This window comes from Narcine bancroftii, chromosome 12 (genome assembly GCF_036971445.1).
Source record: "Narcine bancroftii isolate sNarBan1 chromosome 12, sNarBan1.hap1, whole genome shotgun sequence".
NCBI lineage: Eukaryota > Metazoa > Chordata > Chondrichthyes > Torpediniformes > Narcinidae > Narcine > Narcine bancroftii.
Window position 1 is genome coordinate 40,544,505 of NC_091480.1, and position 18,723 is coordinate 40,563,227.

Sequence of the window (18,723 nt, forward strand, 5' to 3'; positions counted from 1 at the left end):
ACAAAATATTCGCCCAAATCCAGTCAGACAGCTTGAGAGTGAAATTAGAGACACATAGGAATGTTTGTGAACAAATACTGGGCCTGAAAGAACTAGGTTGAGGAATCAAAGTTTACTTTAGGTGTGGTACCTAAACTGACAGGTGGGAAGCTCGTGAATAAACTGGGAACAGAGATCTGAGGCTGACTGCTGAAAAATTTACATACCTGATTGCTCCCTTTATCTCAAATGGAAATTTTTATAATGGTAAATTGCATTATGTTGCATTGCCTGCTGTTGATTATTTGTGTGAAATATGAATAGACCTTGAATTTGTCAATCAAGATTGAACAACTCCCTATATTACAAAGCAAGTATTAATATTTTTGAATATTTAATTAAAAATTTCCATACATGCATTCATGTCAAAATACAAAATAATCATAGTCATATCAATTCCATTATACATGATTGTTTTATAACCCCCTGAAAAAAAATAGAAAATAAAAAAATCCCACCAGCCTCCTTCCCCCCCTCCCCAAAATAATAACCCCAATATGGATAGAAAGGGAAGAACAAAGAAGAAAAAAAATACAAAATATAAATAGTAAAGAAAGAAAAAAGAGACCTGGTTGTCAAGGGATCATTGCTTTCACACGATTCTAACCTTTTCTCAGATTTATTTGTTTATTTATTCTAAGGATTTAACGAGGATTCACGAGGTTTAGGGAAAGTCATTTATAAATTTATAGCTACAATACGTAAATATGGTCGTGTAGCGGCTCAACATTAGCCAGGCGAATCGGCCCTGCTTGTATAAGCCATGCAGCGGGGCAGCCGGCCAAAATGACGCCGTTGAGGGTGTTCCCTTCCTCCCAGCACGGGGCTCAGAAGCCCCGTGCTGGGGGACCACATGACACCCAGATGACGTCAGCGCCTTCCAGCAGGGTTCTCAGCTAGGTCCGGGCTGGGAGTATAAGTACAGCCCAGTAGCCTGCAATAAACTAGTCTGCTCACTGAGCTCAACCCGTCTGGTTGTGTGTGTTATTGCAGGAGCAGGTGGAGCTGCCGCTACAGTCACCAAATTTTCAAAAATGTATCATATTTATTTCTTAAGTTATATGCAATCTTCTCAAGAAGTATACAGCTATGAATTTCAGCATGCCATCTTTCCAGACCTAAATGAGAATCCGATTTCCATGTCACTGCTATAGATTTTCTTGCAACTGCTAATGCAATTTTTATAAATTATTTTTGATATAAATTCAGTTTCAATTTTGGTCTTTTCCCTGAAATATTACCCAGTAAAAATAACATTGGATCCTGTGGAAATTTAACTCCTGTAACTTGTTCCAAAAAGTTCCAAACTCTATCAAAAATGGTCTCAATTTAAAACAATGTAAAATGTAAAAAAAGTACCAATCTCTTGGCTACATCTAAAACAGGTAAGATATAGTTGATGTAAAAAATTATACTGAACCAATCTATATCTTGTAGCGTTCACACTACACGTGCGCGGAGAAGAGCAACACACACACCAAAGTCTTGAAGTTGAGATTGGTTTATTGCATTGGCGGATGCGTTTACATGGGCCTCAGGTGCTAACGTCAGGGCCCCACATCATTGGAGCTCCGGCCAATATTCCCGCCATGTGGGAGGTCACCTGGGACGATGGCTGGTGTCACCTCCAGGTCCGTGTGGTCACCGTGTTCATTGGCCTTTTTGTGGGCTGATCCATGTCTCTGCGTGCAGGCCGCTACAAAATCCCCCTCAGAACTGGGGATCGGGCCGTTCATTGACTTGGGTGGTCTGCCTTTGCATCGCAGGGGAGGAGTGGAGACCAATGGTCATAGTCCAGATATGTTGGTATTAGGTAGTCGACTGTAAAGGCCTCTCCTTACCGCTGATGACAAGGATGAAAGTGGAGCCATTGTCCCTGATGACCCTGTAAGGCCCCTCGTAGTGTCATTGTAGGGGTGGCTGGTGTGCGCCCCTTTACATGAACACATACTGGGGATGTTTTGTTTGGGCTGGCCGTGTGGTGGGGGTTGTTGTGGGACCAGGGACCCTAGTTTTCACTGCAAGCTCTCAGGGGAGGCCGCGGGGTCTTCTGGGCATTCGTTGGGGGCCAGGAACTCGACAGGAATGATTAAGAGTGCGCTGTAGACCATCTCTGCCACTGAGGTGTTGAAGTCTTTCTTTGGCACAGTGCGAATCCCCAGCAGGACTCAAGGACAACAGAATCCACCCAGTTGGAACCTTTGAGCAGGGCCATCAAAACTGCCTTCAGGTGCCTGTGAAACCACTCCACCAACCCGTTGGTCTGATATGTCGTGGTGTGGTGAAGCTGTGTTCCCAGGAAGTTAGACAGTGCTGCCCAGAGCCCAGAGGTAAATTGTGCCCCCATGTCTAAGGTTAGGTGCTCTGGGACCCTGAATCTTGGAACCCATGTGTCGATAAGTGCCCCTGGCGCAGGTTTCTATGGTGGTATCACCCCAGGCCACCTCGTAGAGCGGTCAACTATGGTCAGCAGGTTACCCATTCCTTTACCAATGAATTCAAGAATTAAAAGTGTCAGAAAATTTATTTGGAAAAACTAACTTGGAAATTTGATCAGGGAGGATTACGGTTGCTAAATTTAAAAAATTATTATAAAGCAGCTCAATTAAGATTTCTATCTTCCTGTTATCAAATTGGGGAGAAGGCAGCTTGGGTACATATTGAAATGAATAGCATAGGAGAAACTAATCCAGAACATTTTTTGTATAAATGGAACGAGGAACTTTTGAAAGGAGTACCAATTTTAAAACATTTATTCAAAATATGGAATGGAATGCATATAGAAAGAGGAATTAAGAACTACCAAATAGCTAAGATGATGTTAAAGCAGAATCCAATTATTCCTTTTACTTTAAATAATTCTTTCTTTGATATCTGGCACAATAACTGGATAAAGAGGATAAAAGATTGTTCCTTAGGTTGTTTTTTTTAAAATTTTGAACAAATGAAAGAGAAATACAATAAACCAAATAAAACTATTTTTTCATATTATTGTGGCGGCATGCCACGAGGCAGGTGAACCGGCCCCGCTTGTAATCCACGCAGTGGGGCAGCCGGCCAAAATGGCGCCGTCGGGGGTTTCCCCTTCTTCTCAGCACCAGGCTCAGAAGCCCGTGCTGGGGGACCACGTGACGTTGATGCCCCCCAGCGTGGTTCTCAGCCAGGTCCGGACTGGGAGTATAAGTCCAGCCCGGCAACCAGCAATAAACCAGTTTTCTGCTCACTGAGCTCAACCCATCTGGTTGTGTGTTCTTTCAGTAGCAGTGTAGCTGCCGCTACATTATCAGCTTAAATCATATTTTAAAAAGAAATTAGGCGCGAATGTTAGACCTCCGGAATAGAGTCCATTTGAGTATTTAATAATTTATACATTTATTGAGAAATTTATTACTAATATGTATATACAAGACACAATGCAGAAAAAGGAACTATTTAAGTAAAAAAAAATGGGAAAAAGATTTAGATATACAAATTCATGATGAGGCCTGGTCAAGATTGTGCCAGGAGTGTGTAACTAATACAATTAATGTTAGATATCAAATGGTACAATATAATTTTTTACACCAATTACTCCGTATAAATTACATGGACTCAATTCAAATTGCTCTGACAAATGTTTTAGGTGTAACAAGAAAACAGGAACCTTATCACATGTTTTGCGAAAAAGTGGGAAATTTTTGGGAAGATTTGAATATATTATTGGGACAAATTATGAAGATACCAAAAGATCCCAGAATATTACATGACATTGATACTAAATTGAAGTTGGACAAATATGAAAAATTTTTTTTGAGTGTATCAGTAACAGTGGCATGGAAATGTATGGCAGTAACATGGAAGTCAGATAATTTTATACGGTTGGATAGATGGCATAAGGAAATTCAAAATTGTATACCATTGGAAAAGATTATTTAATTTAAGGAATCAACCTGAGAATGTTTATGATTTGGAGCCATATATGGATTTCATCATTAAGAGTCCATCTACATTGTCCATAACACCCACTCCTCCCAATTAATATGTACAGGATAGAATAATATGTTAGGAATATATCAATAGTAAATGATAAATAAATTCAGGTGTTTTTGTCTATTTTCTCACTTTTCTTTTTCTTTGGGGGAGGGGATGGAGAGGGAGGGGGGAATAAAAAGAAAAAATTATATATCTTTTTGTATCATTTTTATTACATTGTATTGTTATATGATGAAGAATTATATTTATGTATTGATGCAAATGAAAAATAAAATTTTCAAAAAAAAAACCATGGTCAGCAGGTATCTCATCCCATGGGAAACTGGTAGTCTCCCCACTATATCAAAATGTACATAGCTGAACCTACGCCACACTGGTTCAGTGTGTGGGCACATTTGTGTGAGTCTGCACTTTTGAGGATTGGTAGTTAGTGCAGGTCTTGGCCTACTGGCTGAACTGCTTACGGAGGCCATGCCAGACCTGCTAACCACTATCTTCACCGTGACTCAGATTGTAGGATGCACCAGGGTGTTTATGGCGTCAAAAATCTGACGCCTCCCTGTGGCTGGGATGATGAGGCAAGAGCTGCCAGTGGAGATGTCACACAGTAGTGTCAGGTTGCCTGGGGTGACGGGGATGTCTTCCACCCGGAGACCAGAGACGGTTGTTCTAAACACGGGGATCTCAGGGTCCTGATGCTGCACTTTGGCGAGGGTCACATAGTCGACCCCCTGGGACAGGGCGTGTACCAAATCATTTGCAGGGCATGACAGAGTGTTGGCTGTCACATTGCTTTTCCTCGCGAGGTGCTGTATGTCCATGGTAAATTCGGACATGTAGGAAAAGTGTCTCTGTTGTTAGGCTGACCATAGGTCTGATAGCTTCTGGAAGGCGAAGGTCAGCGGCTTGTAATCGGTGAAGACCTTGAATTGATGACCTTCAAAAAAGTAACAGAAATGTCTTACCGCTAGCGACAGCATCAATAGCACTCGGTCAAAAAGGCCGTATTTAAACTCTGGGAGGTGGAGGTGCCACTGGCCTTTAATAAGCTGTTCCAATATGCTTCCTACCACTGTGCTGGAGGCATCGACTGTCAGAGCGGTAGGTGCCTCTAATCTGGGGTGCACCAGGAGGGTGGTGTTGGCCAGCATGTTTGCCATTCTGGCCTCGAAGACTCTTCGTCCCAGGCGATGTCCTTTGACTTGCCCACCATCAGTCTGAAGAGGGGACATATAATGTGGCCTGCTACCGGTATGAATCTGAGGTAAAGGTTTATCATACTGGCAAATTCCTGTAAACCTTATACTGTATGTGGCTTGGTGAAATGACGGACCGTTTGACCTTTTCAGGGAGGGGTGTTGCCCCATGTTTATTTATTCTGTGCCCCAGGAAATCAATAGTATCCGGGCAGAATTGGCACTTTGCAGGATTAATTGTTAAACCAAATCACTTAACCAGGTGCACAGTTGTCTCAGGTGGGCGGCATGGTCTTTGTGGTTGCGGCTAATGATGAGGATATCATCCAAATAGATGAACACAAATGGAAGATCCCATCCCACTGCGTCCCTCAGCCGCTGGAAAATTTGTGCCGTGTTTTTCAGACTGAAGGGCATGTATTGGAATTCGAACAAACCAAAGGGGGCTATAATTGTGGTCTTGGGGATGTCTGGGGGTGAATTGGGATTTTGTGGTACCACCAGATGAGGTCCATCTTGGAAAACACCCATGCCCCATGCAGGTTGGCGGCGAAGTCTTGGATGTGGGGCACGGGATATCTGTCGTTGAGGCAGTGGTAGTTGTCACATGGCCTCCACCTCCCCCCCCCCCCCCCCCACCGCTGTATTTTGGTACCATGTGGAGGGGGAAGTCCATGGATGGTAGGACACCGCACAATTGTAGCTCCTCCATTTTCTTGAGCACCTCCTTTGCGAGGCTGAGTATTTCAAGAGGGTGTCAGCGTGCCCTGGCGTGGAGCAGGGGGCCCTTGGTCAGAATGTGGTGCCTTACCCTGTGCTTTGGCTCGGCTGTGGCGAACTGTGGCATCACTACTGAGGGGAACTCTGCCAGGAAGAGGGCAAATTCGTTTTCTGAAAGCGTTAGAGCCAAGGTGGGGGGTGGGTAGTTTGGCTTCTGCCAGAGGTAGAGTCTGAAAAGTTCTGGTGTGCACCAAACGCCATCTCTACAAGCAGGCAGTGGGTACGAAGGAAGTTGGCTCCAAGAAGCAGTTGCGCCACTGCCATGAGGGTAAAGGTCCATGTAAACTGGCTGTTGCTGAACCAAAAGGGAATGGTGCGGGTACCAAAAGTCCGGATGGTGGAGCTGTTAGCTGCCGTCAGTGCTGGGCCCTGCTTACCATTGCAGGTGTCAAGGCCTGCGGGGGACAGGATGCTTATCTCGGTGCCAGTATCGACCAGGAAACATCTGCCCAACAAGGAGTCCCAAATGTAGACGAGGCTACCATATGGGCCAACTGCTGCAGCCATCAACAACAGTTGGCCAGAGCATTTCCCGGAAACCCATAGGGTGTATGGCACTGACGGGCTCCGCACCCTATCGCTGATGATAGTAGCAGAATTGTCCCAAGGTATTAACTTGCCTCTCTGCTGGTCTTGGTCTCACATTTGGCAGTTGGTGGGGCTTGCTGATGTGGTCTACGACAGCGCTGGTATCTTTCTTCACTCTCCATATCATGTCTGCCCAGGCCGCAATCCTCCAGGGGTCACCAAAGTCCACGTCCATGATCAAGAGTCGGATATCCTCGGGCAGCTGCTCCAGAAAGATCTGCTCGAAGAGCAGGCAAGGCATATGGTCCTTGGTCAAAGCAAGCATCTCACTCATTAGGGTGGACAGGGTCTGTTTCCCAATCCTTCCATATGCAGCAATGGGGTGGCGCGCTCACGCTGGGAAATCCCGAAAGTGCAGGTTAACAGCTCTTTGAGGGCCATGTATTTGTCTTGCTCTAGAGGCTGCCATAGGAAGTCTATGACCTTTGCCACTGTGTCTTGATCAAGTGCACTCATGATGTAGAAATAGCATGTGCCGTTGTCGGCGACATATCGAAGCTGGAACTGAGCTTCAGCCTGCTCGAACCACACGTGTGGCTGCGACACCCAAAACTTTGGGAGCCTGAGTGAGACCGTGTGGATGGACACTGGCTCTGCCTGGACTGTCATCTTTGGGTCCAACTGCTTGTTGGACCTGTCGGTGTCACCAATGTAGCGTTCAGCCTACACGGACGTGGAGGAGAACGACACACACACCAAAGCCTTGAGGTTGAGACTGGTTTATTGCACTGGCTGTCATGTTTATATGGGCCTAAGGTGCTGACGTCAGGGCCCTGCATCATCGGTGCACTGGCCTGGGATTGGCTGGCATTCCTGCCAGAGTTCTCCATCTTCCCACCATGCGGGAGGTCACCTGGGACGACGGCCGGTGTCATCCCCAGGACTGCGTAAACGCTGCATTTGTCAGCCATTTTGTGGGCCACTAAAATCTAATATTAATATGTGTCATACTATCTTGACAGTTCCTATTTTTCTCTCCAATAATAATATTCAGATCTGTTTCCCATCTCTGTCTAGATCTATGAATTCCCTGCTTTAGAGTTCCCTTTTGCAATAATGTATACATGGCTGAGATAAATTTCTTAATAGATCTATTACAAATCAAAGTTTCTATTTCACTATTTGACAGGGGAGTTTACCTGTCACCAGATATTAATTTCCGTTCCCATTTATATATAAAATCTTCTGGTGCCTTCTCTCCATTCTTTTCTATCTCTATCTCAATCCATTCTGTTTCTCTCCCTCTTCGAAAAAAGAGAGAAATCTCATTTGAGTTGCCTTATAGTAATTTTTAAAATTTGGAAATTGTTGACCTCCTCATCCAAATCTCCATGTTAATTTTTTAAAAGAAATCCTCAACATATTGCCATTCTATAGAAATTTCCTTACATATTTATTTAATTCCTGAAAAAATTTCTATGGTAAGGATATAGGCAATATTTGAAAAAGGTATTGTACTCTAGGAAATATATTCATTTTAATATAATTAACTGTTCCCAGTAATGTTATTGGCAATTTCATCCATTTTCTTCATCAATTTTCTTAAGGAGTATTAATTTTTTAACAGTAACTTACTTGGCTGGGTAGACTGGAATCTGAATGATTGGATCTGAAACAAAAATTGTAAATGAAATTCAATGCTTATTTGAGGAAAGAGCAGGGTTAATTAAACATCCCACAACAGTGTTAAACATGAAGCCTACAGTGAAACAAAACTCTGACCCTGTGTGCCTACATATCCACAAGGAGGCACACATAAACGTTTCAGGATTCTAAGTATTCAAAAATTGTTCAAGCTTCAGTTAGTTTAAGTGTGAGGCAGGCTAGCTAAAGATAGAAACTACATGCAGGTCCCAAAAGTGATGATTGAGTATTTAGAGATTATTTAATTACACAAATCAAAATAAACCTATTTATTATTAGTATTTGCTCCTTAGGGACTTTCTGTGATGAAGGGGGGAAGTAGGTTTAAGAAGTTTTCTTTCGAGTGATGTTCCCAGTGTCATATCATGTGGCCTTATATCAATCGTCAGCTCATGCATAGCATCTGACTTAATTGTCTCTAATCTGAGAGATTGTCTTATATTTATTTACCACTTTCTGCACATAACCCAAATCAGACTTGATAGGTTTGAAATTAATTGTGCGAGAGTCCACATTTGCTCACCACAGCCAAAGTTTCTTGCTCGTTACGCAAATTCTTTTCCTAAAATTTGTGAGGCTCTCGGTTTTACCTCTTATGTTTATATTCAACCAGCAAGAAAATCAGTACATCAGGACCTTAACAAAACAAGCAGCACTTTCCTGAACATCATTGTTTTTTATATCTGATTTCTTGCAGTCTGTTCAAGTGTCTGATGGATAATCCAGACTGCCAATGACCATTTAAATATTTTCACCATCTCTTAGCATCTATTCTTTTATTGACCCAGGCCCAAAGGGTGCAATCTGATCAATCAAGATCAAAGATTTACTGTATGTTACAACATGGAAATATCTCAAGAACAAATTGTTTACCTTTCACGTTATTCAAATTTAAGAAACATAATTACCTTCTTTTAAAGTCCATTTGATCTCCCCAGTCCGTTTACTGACAGCATGCAGGTTCCCATCAAGTGTGGATATAAACAGCAAAGTTTCTGGGATGGTCACTGAACTGACAACACACTAGTAAAACACAATGGGCAATTTTTGTCAAAAATCAAAGGAACAAAAAAGTGTTACGAGCCCAGAGGACCCCAAAACCCAACAATAGAAATTCACTGACAAATGGTTACTTAAACAAAAGTTGCTTTTAATTGTCTTTAAACATGAAAACAGAATCAAATTCTAACTTACTACTATTAACTTAACTCCCTTCTAATTCTAAGCACACGTGTATGTAATGTGTGTGTAAGTTCAGAAAAGTTCTTTGATTCACAGTCCAATCTCACTTCTCCCTCCTCCAAGTTCACTGGTATCAGGCAATTCTTATACTGTGCACAGAATTTATCATTTATGAATCTTCACCAGGCTTTGGTGCTTGAAAGGTAAATGGTTACTGCTCAGGAAGGTTCTTGTCAGTTTTCAGAGAGAGATTTGTTTCTCATGGACACCCACAACTGATTCCTTCCGATCAGCCATTTCAGTGTCTTGCTGAAGAAACTTGCCCCATTAGGGTTTTCCAGATGATAACCTCTTTCTTTCAGGTCATCACAGACTTCCTTTTCTGTTTTCCTTATCTCAGGCAAAACACCACACAGCCAGCCATCTCCTCTTGTATGGTACACAAGAGGTTTGAACAGGCTGAACTAAGAACTCACAACCTGTCTTCAAAATGGAGGTTTTCTACAAGCTTGTCCTATTCCAGTCCCAGCTGCTGCTCTTGCTGAACTGTAGAACTGAATTTTCTCTCTCTCTCACTCTCTCTCAGAGAAAACCACATGACCCTCTTAGAACAACAAACTGCATTCGGATAGATGGCAGCACTGGACACAATCTTCTGAGTCCATTCATCTGTTGCTTTCCAAAAAAATAATTCATTACTCCACAGAATGTCCAATTAACATCTACTTGTGAAGTCCTTCAGCAAAGCAGTTTCCATTGTTTTTACAAATGCACTGGGAGCCTGGACTGTCTGGTTTGAGCAAAGCTCTGGAATTTTAAAGGAGATCTGTGTTGTGAAGTGTTTGTGAATGTTTGTGACCTACACCAGAAAAAACTCGCACAATTTATCTCCTTTAAAACCTATCTATATACAATATAAAATATAACATAATCCGTCGCAAAGGTTAATAAAAATACAAATCCATAGATATCCTTGTCCAATTTAGGCTGAGTTTTTCTCTCCAGATCACAGCCACTGAAATACTTCAGTAGTTCCAAGATGTCCTGCTCAATTCAGTTTTTAACCTTTATTCCATAAAACACTTTTAAACGTTGACCTTTAAGAATAAAATAGCCTGGAACATAAAGGATTGGGAAAGAACATTAATGTCCAGTATCAGACAATAATTAGAACACCTTTTACTCATTTCAGTTGTGCTGTCGGAAGTCTTCTCACTAGCAAGCATGTCTTTATTGTGTGAAAACTGGACTTGAAATTGGAAACTTGCTCAGGTAGCTAAAAAGGCTAGAAAATTATCTGGAAATGTTATGATGATAGGATAAAGGAGAATAAGGATATCAGAAAATTACTATTTTGGTACTTTTGCACAACCATTAAATGGGTAAAGAAATAAAACACCCTGTGGTAAAAGGTGCATTTATTGGCACTTGTTGCTAAATTCTTTACTGAGGGGGTCAATATTCAGGGTCACCAAATAATTTTGACCTCCCAACAACTTCTTCATTATAACTTTATATTTTCCATTCAAAACTGTTTTGAGTAAAATAAAAGTAAAAATTAATTTCCGTAATGCTGAAGCTAAGAATAGGGACATTAGCTGGAAAATAAATTTTGATTGTTACAGAAGCACTAGGTGAAGGAGAAAGTCACTGTATATCTTTTAAAAGAAACACAATTTCCTTCTTATTGAAGAATATTTACTTACGTTGTTAATGATAATGATATTGGTGATTACAGGGGTATGTGTTTATTTTTATACATACAATTATACATAAGAATTAAATATTTCTTGATGCAGTCAAAAAGGGACATTATTAAAAATAACCAATAGGTATATTAAATTACCATATTGCAAGAGGTAATAAATATAAAAGGCAGATAATAAACATTTGCAATTATAGAGTTATGTAGCAGCCTGTGCACAAAGACATGAACTGGCCTGCAAAATGGCCGATGAACACAGTGACCGCGCGAACCTGGGGGTGACACCAGCTATTGTCCCAGGTGACCGCCGCACGGCGGGAAGACAGAGTACTCTGGTGGGAATGCTGGCCAACCCGAGGCCCCTGACGTCAGTGCCACGGGCCCATATAAGCAGAGCTGCCAGTGCAATAAACCAGTCTTCGATTTCAACTCCTCGTGTATGTGTCTTCCTTCAACACTCATCGAAGCACATACTCTACAAATACATGAAAAATAGTGCCATTCGATGGTGGAGACAGGTCCTTTCGTGGTTCAATATTCAGATTTATTGTCAGATTACATACATGACAACACATACAACCCTGAGATTCTTTTTCCTGAGGGGCAGGCAGTGTAAGTATCTACTTATCAGTAGTGCAAAAAATTTACCCATGAAAAGATACGTATGCAAAAGAGAGAAATGTAAACAAAGAAACAACTGACTGTGCGATACAGAAAAAATAAATATTTAGTAATAAATTGTGGAAAGCAAGAGTCCCTAAATGAGTCAGACTGTTTGTTATTTATGAGTCTGATGATGGAGGAATAGCATCTATTCTGGAATCTGGTGGCACGAGTCTTGTGACACCTATACGTCTTTTCTGGTGGCAGCGATGATTATGGCTGCACTATGACAGCAGCAGTCCAGATGTTATCGATGGTGGGGAGGGTTTTGACTGTGATGTCATGGGCTGTGTCCACTACCTTTTGCATGGCTTTATGCTCAGGGATATTGGTGCCCCTTACCAAGCCATGATGCAGTCAGTCAGCACACTTTCCACTACACATCTTTTTTTAATTTTTTAAAATTTTTTTTATTTTTCACACAATAAACCATACTGACCAAAATACATAGACATTTTTCTCTTGAATATATAGTGTCATTTTCTCCCCTTTTTCCCCCCCTCCCTTCCCTCCCTCCCTCTCCCCCCTTTCCCATTTATCCACTACACATCTGAAGATGTTTGCCAAGGTTTTTGATGTCATACCAAACGTCCACATACTCCTGAGGAAGTAGAGGCACTGACACGCTTTCTTCACCATGAAATTAGACCACTGCATTGATGAAAGGTGCACTGAGATTGTGACTCCCACCTGTGATCCCTCAATGGTCACCTGGATCATACACCTCTGTTTTTCCCTTCCTAAAGTCCACAATCAGCTCCTTTGTTTTAATGACATTGAGTGCAGGGTTATTGTTAGTACATCATTCAGCCAAGTTTTCACTCTCCCTCCTGTAATAGTTTTTAGATTAGGGTAGTAAGCGCAGGTTTAAGCACCTGATAGTCATTGGAAAAAAAAACTATTGTTGAAGTGCTGGACTTCAAGCTTCTGTACCTTCTTCTTGATGTTAGCACTAAGTGGTTGTGACTAGGATGATGAGGGGTCCTTTATTATGTTGGCTGCTTACTTGAGGGAGCACCTCACAGCGACCTCTTCAAATGGTGAGTGTGTGGAATGGTGGTGGAAGCAAGTACAATAGGATTTTTTAAAGAGACTATTAGATAGGTACATGGAACTGAGAAAAATAGAAGTTTATGCAGTAAGGGAATTCTAGGCAGTTGGTTGTTACGTCGACACAATATTGTGGGCCATAAGGCCTGTGCTGTGCTGTAGATTTATATGTTCTACAGAGCTTGTGATGGACCTGGCAATGTTTGCTACCTTCTGCAGCTTTCTGCATTCATGGGCACTTAAATTGCCAAGGTAGATTGAGATGCAACCAGTTAGTATACATTCCACAGTGTACCTGTAGAAGTTTGATGTACTATTCAACGACATGCCGAATCTCCTCAGAGTTCTTAGCAGGTAGCGGCAACGTTATGCCTTCTTCATGGTTGTCTCAATATGCTGGCTCTAAGAGAGGTCCTCCGATATGTGAACTCCGATGAACTTGAAGGCACTAACCCCCTCCATCTCCTTCCTATCAATGACAACAGGTGTGTGGTCCTTCAGCCTCCCCTTCCAAAAATTCTTGGTCTTGTTGACATAGGGAGCAAGATTCTCGCAGCACCCAATCAGATTCTTAATCTCCATCCTATATCTCGACTTATCAATTCCTGTTAATTGGCCATCAGTGGTGTTATCAGCAAATTTATAGACTGCATTGGAGCCTAACCTGGCTACACAGTCATGTATGCATATGGTATAGAGCAGGGAACTAAGAACACAGCCATGAGGTGCCAGTGTTGATGTTCAGCGAGGAGGAGGTGGTGATTGGGGTCTGCTGATTAGGAACTTGAGAATCCAGTTGCAGAGGGATGAGTTCCATCAAATACTTTAGTTTGATCATGTTTTGCTGGTGTTTAATGTCAAACTGTAGTCAATGAACAATAGCCAGACATCGGTGTTCTTGTGATCCAGGTGAACTAATGTAGAGTGGAGGCCAAGTGAGAATGGTATCTGCCATTTGATCCATTGTAACCAAAGCTGAATTGAAGTGGATCCAGATCCTTCCTGAGGACAAGAGTTAATTTTCTCCATAACCAATCGAAGATCTGCAATTGCCACCCATTTTCGAATATTTTGCTATAGTGACCAGAGTTTCTTATGTGTGATAGACAGAGAGCATTGGCAAATTAAACAATGATGAAGGCTACTCTATTTGCTCTGCATCATAGTGAACTGAAAAAAAAGTTTTGGGTTAAGAACTGTGCCCGTCTCCCTGCCCCTCAACCATTTGTTTGGGCGCCTGCGCACGTACCTTGATGAAGGCCTCAGCCCAAACATTGGTTATGTATCTTTATCTTTGCAATATAAAGTACTCTGTTTGACAGCTGAGTTTCTCCAGCATTGTGTTTTTACTTCAATCATGGAGACCACAGACTTTTGTGCTTTACTTACATATAGTGAACAGAACCAGATATGTAAAGCATGTAAAATTTTTGTAAAATTCTTCATTTTAATTATTCAAGGATCGATCCAGAATCTCTTCAAATGCCTGATTAATGATGCAGCTAACAAACCAGAGGTCACAATCAACTTCCATTGTGGTTTGTGAGTACATACTGTATGATAATGAACTTCTTTCAGTCCATTCACCAACACAACTTCCTTATTACTTCATAACTCATGCACATAAACCATTATAACCTGTGTCTTACTTTGAATAGATCATAATGTATAGGAGCAGGTAGGTTATTGAGCCCATTCTTTCATGAGCTGATCCATTCTACCACTCAGCCCCACTCCCCTGTCTTCTCCCCATATCCTTTGATACCCTGACTATTCAGATACTTAACAATTTCTGCCTCAAATATACCCAACAACATGGCCTCTACAGCCTCCAATAGAAGCAAATTCCAGAGGTTTACCACTCTGGCTAAAGAAATTTCTCTGCATCGCTGTTTTAAATAGACACCCTTCAATCCTGAATTTGTGCCTTCTTGTCCTGAACTCCCCTACCATGGGAAATAACTTCCTAACACATCTACTCTATCCAGACCTTTCCACATTAAAAATGCTTCTATGAGATCTCCTGGTTCTTCTCAACTCCAAGGAGTACAGTCCAAGAACTGACAAATATTCCTCATATCCTTTCATTCTAGCAATTATTCTTGTGAATCTCCAATGCCAGCACATCCTTTCTTACATAAACTGTACCTGGCACTCCAAGTGAGGCCTCACCAGTGCCTTATAAAGACTCAACATCACACTTCTGCTCTCATATCCTATTCCTCTAGATATGAATGCCAACACTGCATTGCCTTCTTTACCACCGACTCAAACTGAAGGTTAACCTTGAAGGTATCCTGTACGAGTACTCCCAAATCCCATTGCACCTCTGAATTTTGAATTTTCTCCTCATCCAAATAATAGTCTGCCATTTTACATGACCATGCACTTTCCAACATAATATTTCATTTGCCACCTCTTTGCCAATTCCTCGAATCTATCTTTCTACAGCTTCTCCATTTCCTCATCACTACCTGCCCCACCAACTATCTTTGTATCATCAACAAACTAAGCCATAGACATATATTCCACATTCCAAATCATTCACAAACAATGTAAAACGAGTGGCCCCAAAATTGACCCCTAAAGACACCACTGGTGACCGGTCCCGATCAGAATAAAATCTCTTTATTTCCATTCTGTTTCCTGCTGATGAGCCAATTCCCTACCCATGCTAGTATCGTTTCTGAAATTTTGTTAAGCAGCATGTGCACCACCATGACAAAGGCCTTTTGACAATCCAAAAATGGCAGATAAAATTTAATGTAGACAAGTGTGAGGTGTTGCATTTTAGAAGAACAAACTAAGAAAGGACATAAATGGTAAATGGTCAGGCACTGGAAGAGTGAAGTACAACAGAGGGATCTGGGAATAAAAATTCATAGTTCCATGAAAGTGGCATCACAGGTAGATAGAGTTGTAAAGAGAGCTTTTGGCAAATTGGCCTTCATAAATCAAAGTATTAAGTATAGGAGTTGGGATATTATGGTAAAGTTGTATAAAGTTGTGTGTGTGCTATGCAGAATGTGGAGTAAGAATGACACACAGTCGAGTCGAGGTCGAAGACAGATTTATTGCTCTGCCAGCTCTGTTTATATTCACACCCTGCCTCTGACAACAGGAGTGACGTCATCGCTACAATGGTCTCCGACTGGCCAGTGTTCCTGCCGTTAGCCCCAATGGGGCCCTCCCGATCGCCACATTCGCTGGCCATTTTGTGAGCCGAGACGTTGCTGAACCTACACCGTGCTGGCTCAAAAGTCTGGGGAGGTGCTTTAGTGTGAGTTTGCACCTTGGACGCCTGGCAGAGCATGCAGGTCTTGGCCCACTGACTGAAATGCTTGAGGAGTCCATGCCAGGCAAACCTGCTGGCCACCATCTTTACTGTGGTTCTGATGGCCGGATGTGCCAAGTTGTGAACCACATCGAAAACCATGCTGTGAGTACGATGGGGCAGGGTTTGCCGGTGGAGCGTCTGGTTGCTAAGGGCGATGACGACGTCCTCCATCCGCAGCCCAGAAAGCGCCATCCTGTACACCGGGATCTCAGGGTCGTCATATTGGGCCCTGGCTAGGACCGAATAGTCTTGGATAGGGCATGGATGGCGGGATGAGAGAGTGCATCAGCCACCATGTTGCTCTTGCCAGCAATGTGCTGGATGTCTTTGGTGAATTCAGAAAGTAGGAAAGGTGCCTCTGCTGCCTGGCTGACCATGGGTCAGATAAACATAAAACATAACAATTACAGCACGGAAACAGGCCATTAGGCCCTTCTAGTCCGCACCGAACCAAACACCCCTTTCTAGTCCCACCTCCCTGCACAATGCCCATAATCCTCCCTTCGTGGAAGGCGAAAGTCAGTAGTTTGTGGTCTGTGAAGATCTTGCATTGTCTACCTTCCAGAAAGTATCGGAAGTGCCTGACTGCCAGGCACAGTGCCAGTAGCTCCCAGTCAAAGGCACTATATTTAAGTTCAGGTGGCCGGAGGTGTCTGCTAAAGAAGGCTAGGAGCTGCCATTGCCCATTGATCAGCTGTTGAAGGATCCCTCCGACCTCTATGCTGAGGCATCCACCCTGAGGGCGGTTGGCACCTCTGGCCTGGGGTAAACCAGAAGGGTGGCGTTGGCCAGAGCGCTCTTTGCCTTCTGGAATGCCTCCAAGGCCTCCCCGTCCCAGGCAATGTCTTTATTTTTCCCTGCCGTGAGCACAAAAAGGGAGCATATGATCCGAGCTGCTGCTGGTATAAATGAATGGTAGAAGTTAATCATACCGGCAAACTCCTGCAGCCCCTTCACAGTGCGAGATTTCTTGAACCACTGAATTGCCTCCACCTTCTCAGGCAATAGTTTCATCCTGTACCTGTCGATCCGATGCCCCAAGGAAGTCAGTTGTGTTCCACCCAAACTGACATTTAGTGGTGCTGATGGTCAGCTCGAACCCATGCAAGTGGGTAAATAATTGTCTGAGGTGGGTCGTGTGCTCGGAATGGTTGCGTCTGGCAATAAGGATATGGTCCAGTAGATGAACGTGAATGGGACATCCTGGCCCACCGCGTCCATCAGCCACTGAAAAGTCTGAGCAGCATTCTTAAGCCCGAAGGGTGTCCTCATGCATTTGAAGGGGGTGATTATGGCGGTTTTGTGTATCTCCTTCGGTGCACTGGGATTTGATTATAACCCCTGATTAAATTTGACCTTTGAAAACACCCGTGTCCCTTGTAAATTGGAGGTAAAGTCTTGGATATGGGGCATGGGGTATCTGTCTGGTGTGGTGGCCTCACTGAGGCATCGGTAATCATCACACATTCTCCATCTTCCTGCTGCCTTTGGGACCACGTGCTGGAGGAGGCCCAGAGGCACTATCCCCAACTCTTCTATTTTCTTAAACATCTCTTTGGCGAAGGCAAGCTTTTGGAGGGGGGAGGGGGAGAACAGCACGCTCTGGCTTGGAGCAGGGGGCCCTCGGTGAGGATATGGTGCCTTACCCCATGCTTCAGTTCTGTGGAGGAGAATTATAGCACCATGATGGTGGGGAATTACGCCAGGATGCGCGTGCAGGAGTCGTTGGACAACATGACGGAGTCAAGGTGAGGGACTGGTAGTTTGGCTTCCCCAGGGGCATTGTTTGAAAAGTTCTGGCGTGCACCAAACACCACCCTTTCAAGTCTTCTAGCAGGCAGTGGGCATGCAGGAAATTGGCTCCCAGGAGCAGTTGCACCACTGCAACGGTGGTAAAAGTCCACTTAAATCAGTGGCCAGCAAATCGTAGGGGGATGGTGCAGGTATCGAAAGCTCTTATAGAGGTGTTGTTCACTGCCCTCAGTGCCGGGACTGGATTGGTGTTCCAGGTGTCGTAGGCTGTGGGTGGGTGGGGTGGGGTGGGGGGCAGGGGGAAGGACATTTATTTCAGCACCAGTGTCCACAAGGAACCGCCTTCCTGACAGAGCATCACATATGTGGAGGAGGCTATCACGATGGCCAACCGCTGCAACCATTAATGACAGATGGCCATGGCGTTTCCCATAAACATGCAGGGTGGGTAGCATCATGGGCCCCTGCACCCATCGTTGATGGTAATAACAATATGGCTGGGTATGGGGGGTCTACTTGCCTCTCCATGCTGTGGCCATGTTTCCGACTTGGGTTGGGGATTGGCAATCTGTTCCACCGAGGCACCGTTTTCTTTCTTCGCTCTCTACCCAGACTGTGACTTTCCTTGGGTCACTGAAGTTCTTGTTGGCGAGCAAGAGTCAGATATCCTTGGGTAGCTGCTCTGGAAAAAATCTACTCAAAGCAGGCAAGGCTTTTGACCCTTAGCGAGTGCAAGCATCTCGCTCATGAGGGTAGATGGGTCCCTGTCCTCCAAACCGTCCAAGTGCAGGAGATGGGCAATGCAGTCATGCTGT

General features: G+C 43.4%; 1 protein-coding gene across 6 annotated transcripts in view; it reads right to left on the reverse strand.

Moving 5' to 3' along the window:
* ern2 (endoplasmic reticulum to nucleus signaling 2) overlaps positions 1-18,723 on the reverse strand; it is a 158,816-nt gene that overhangs the window by 112,105 nt on the left and 27,988 nt on the right. For 5 of the 6 annotated variants that reach the window (XM_069906036.1, XM_069906033.1, XM_069906034.1 and 2 more), the window contains 3 exons: positions 9,128-9,242; positions 8,151-8,184; positions 7,715-7,819 (listed from right to left, as the gene is read on the reverse strand). In XM_069906036.1, coding sequence (XP_069762137.1) covers positions 7,715-7,819; positions 8,151-8,184; positions 9,128-9,242 — 254 coding nt within the window. The remainder of the gene's footprint in view (positions 1-7,714; positions 7,820-8,150; positions 8,185-9,127; positions 9,243-18,723) is intronic. The other variant, XM_069906035.1, reaches the window with a different exon arrangement.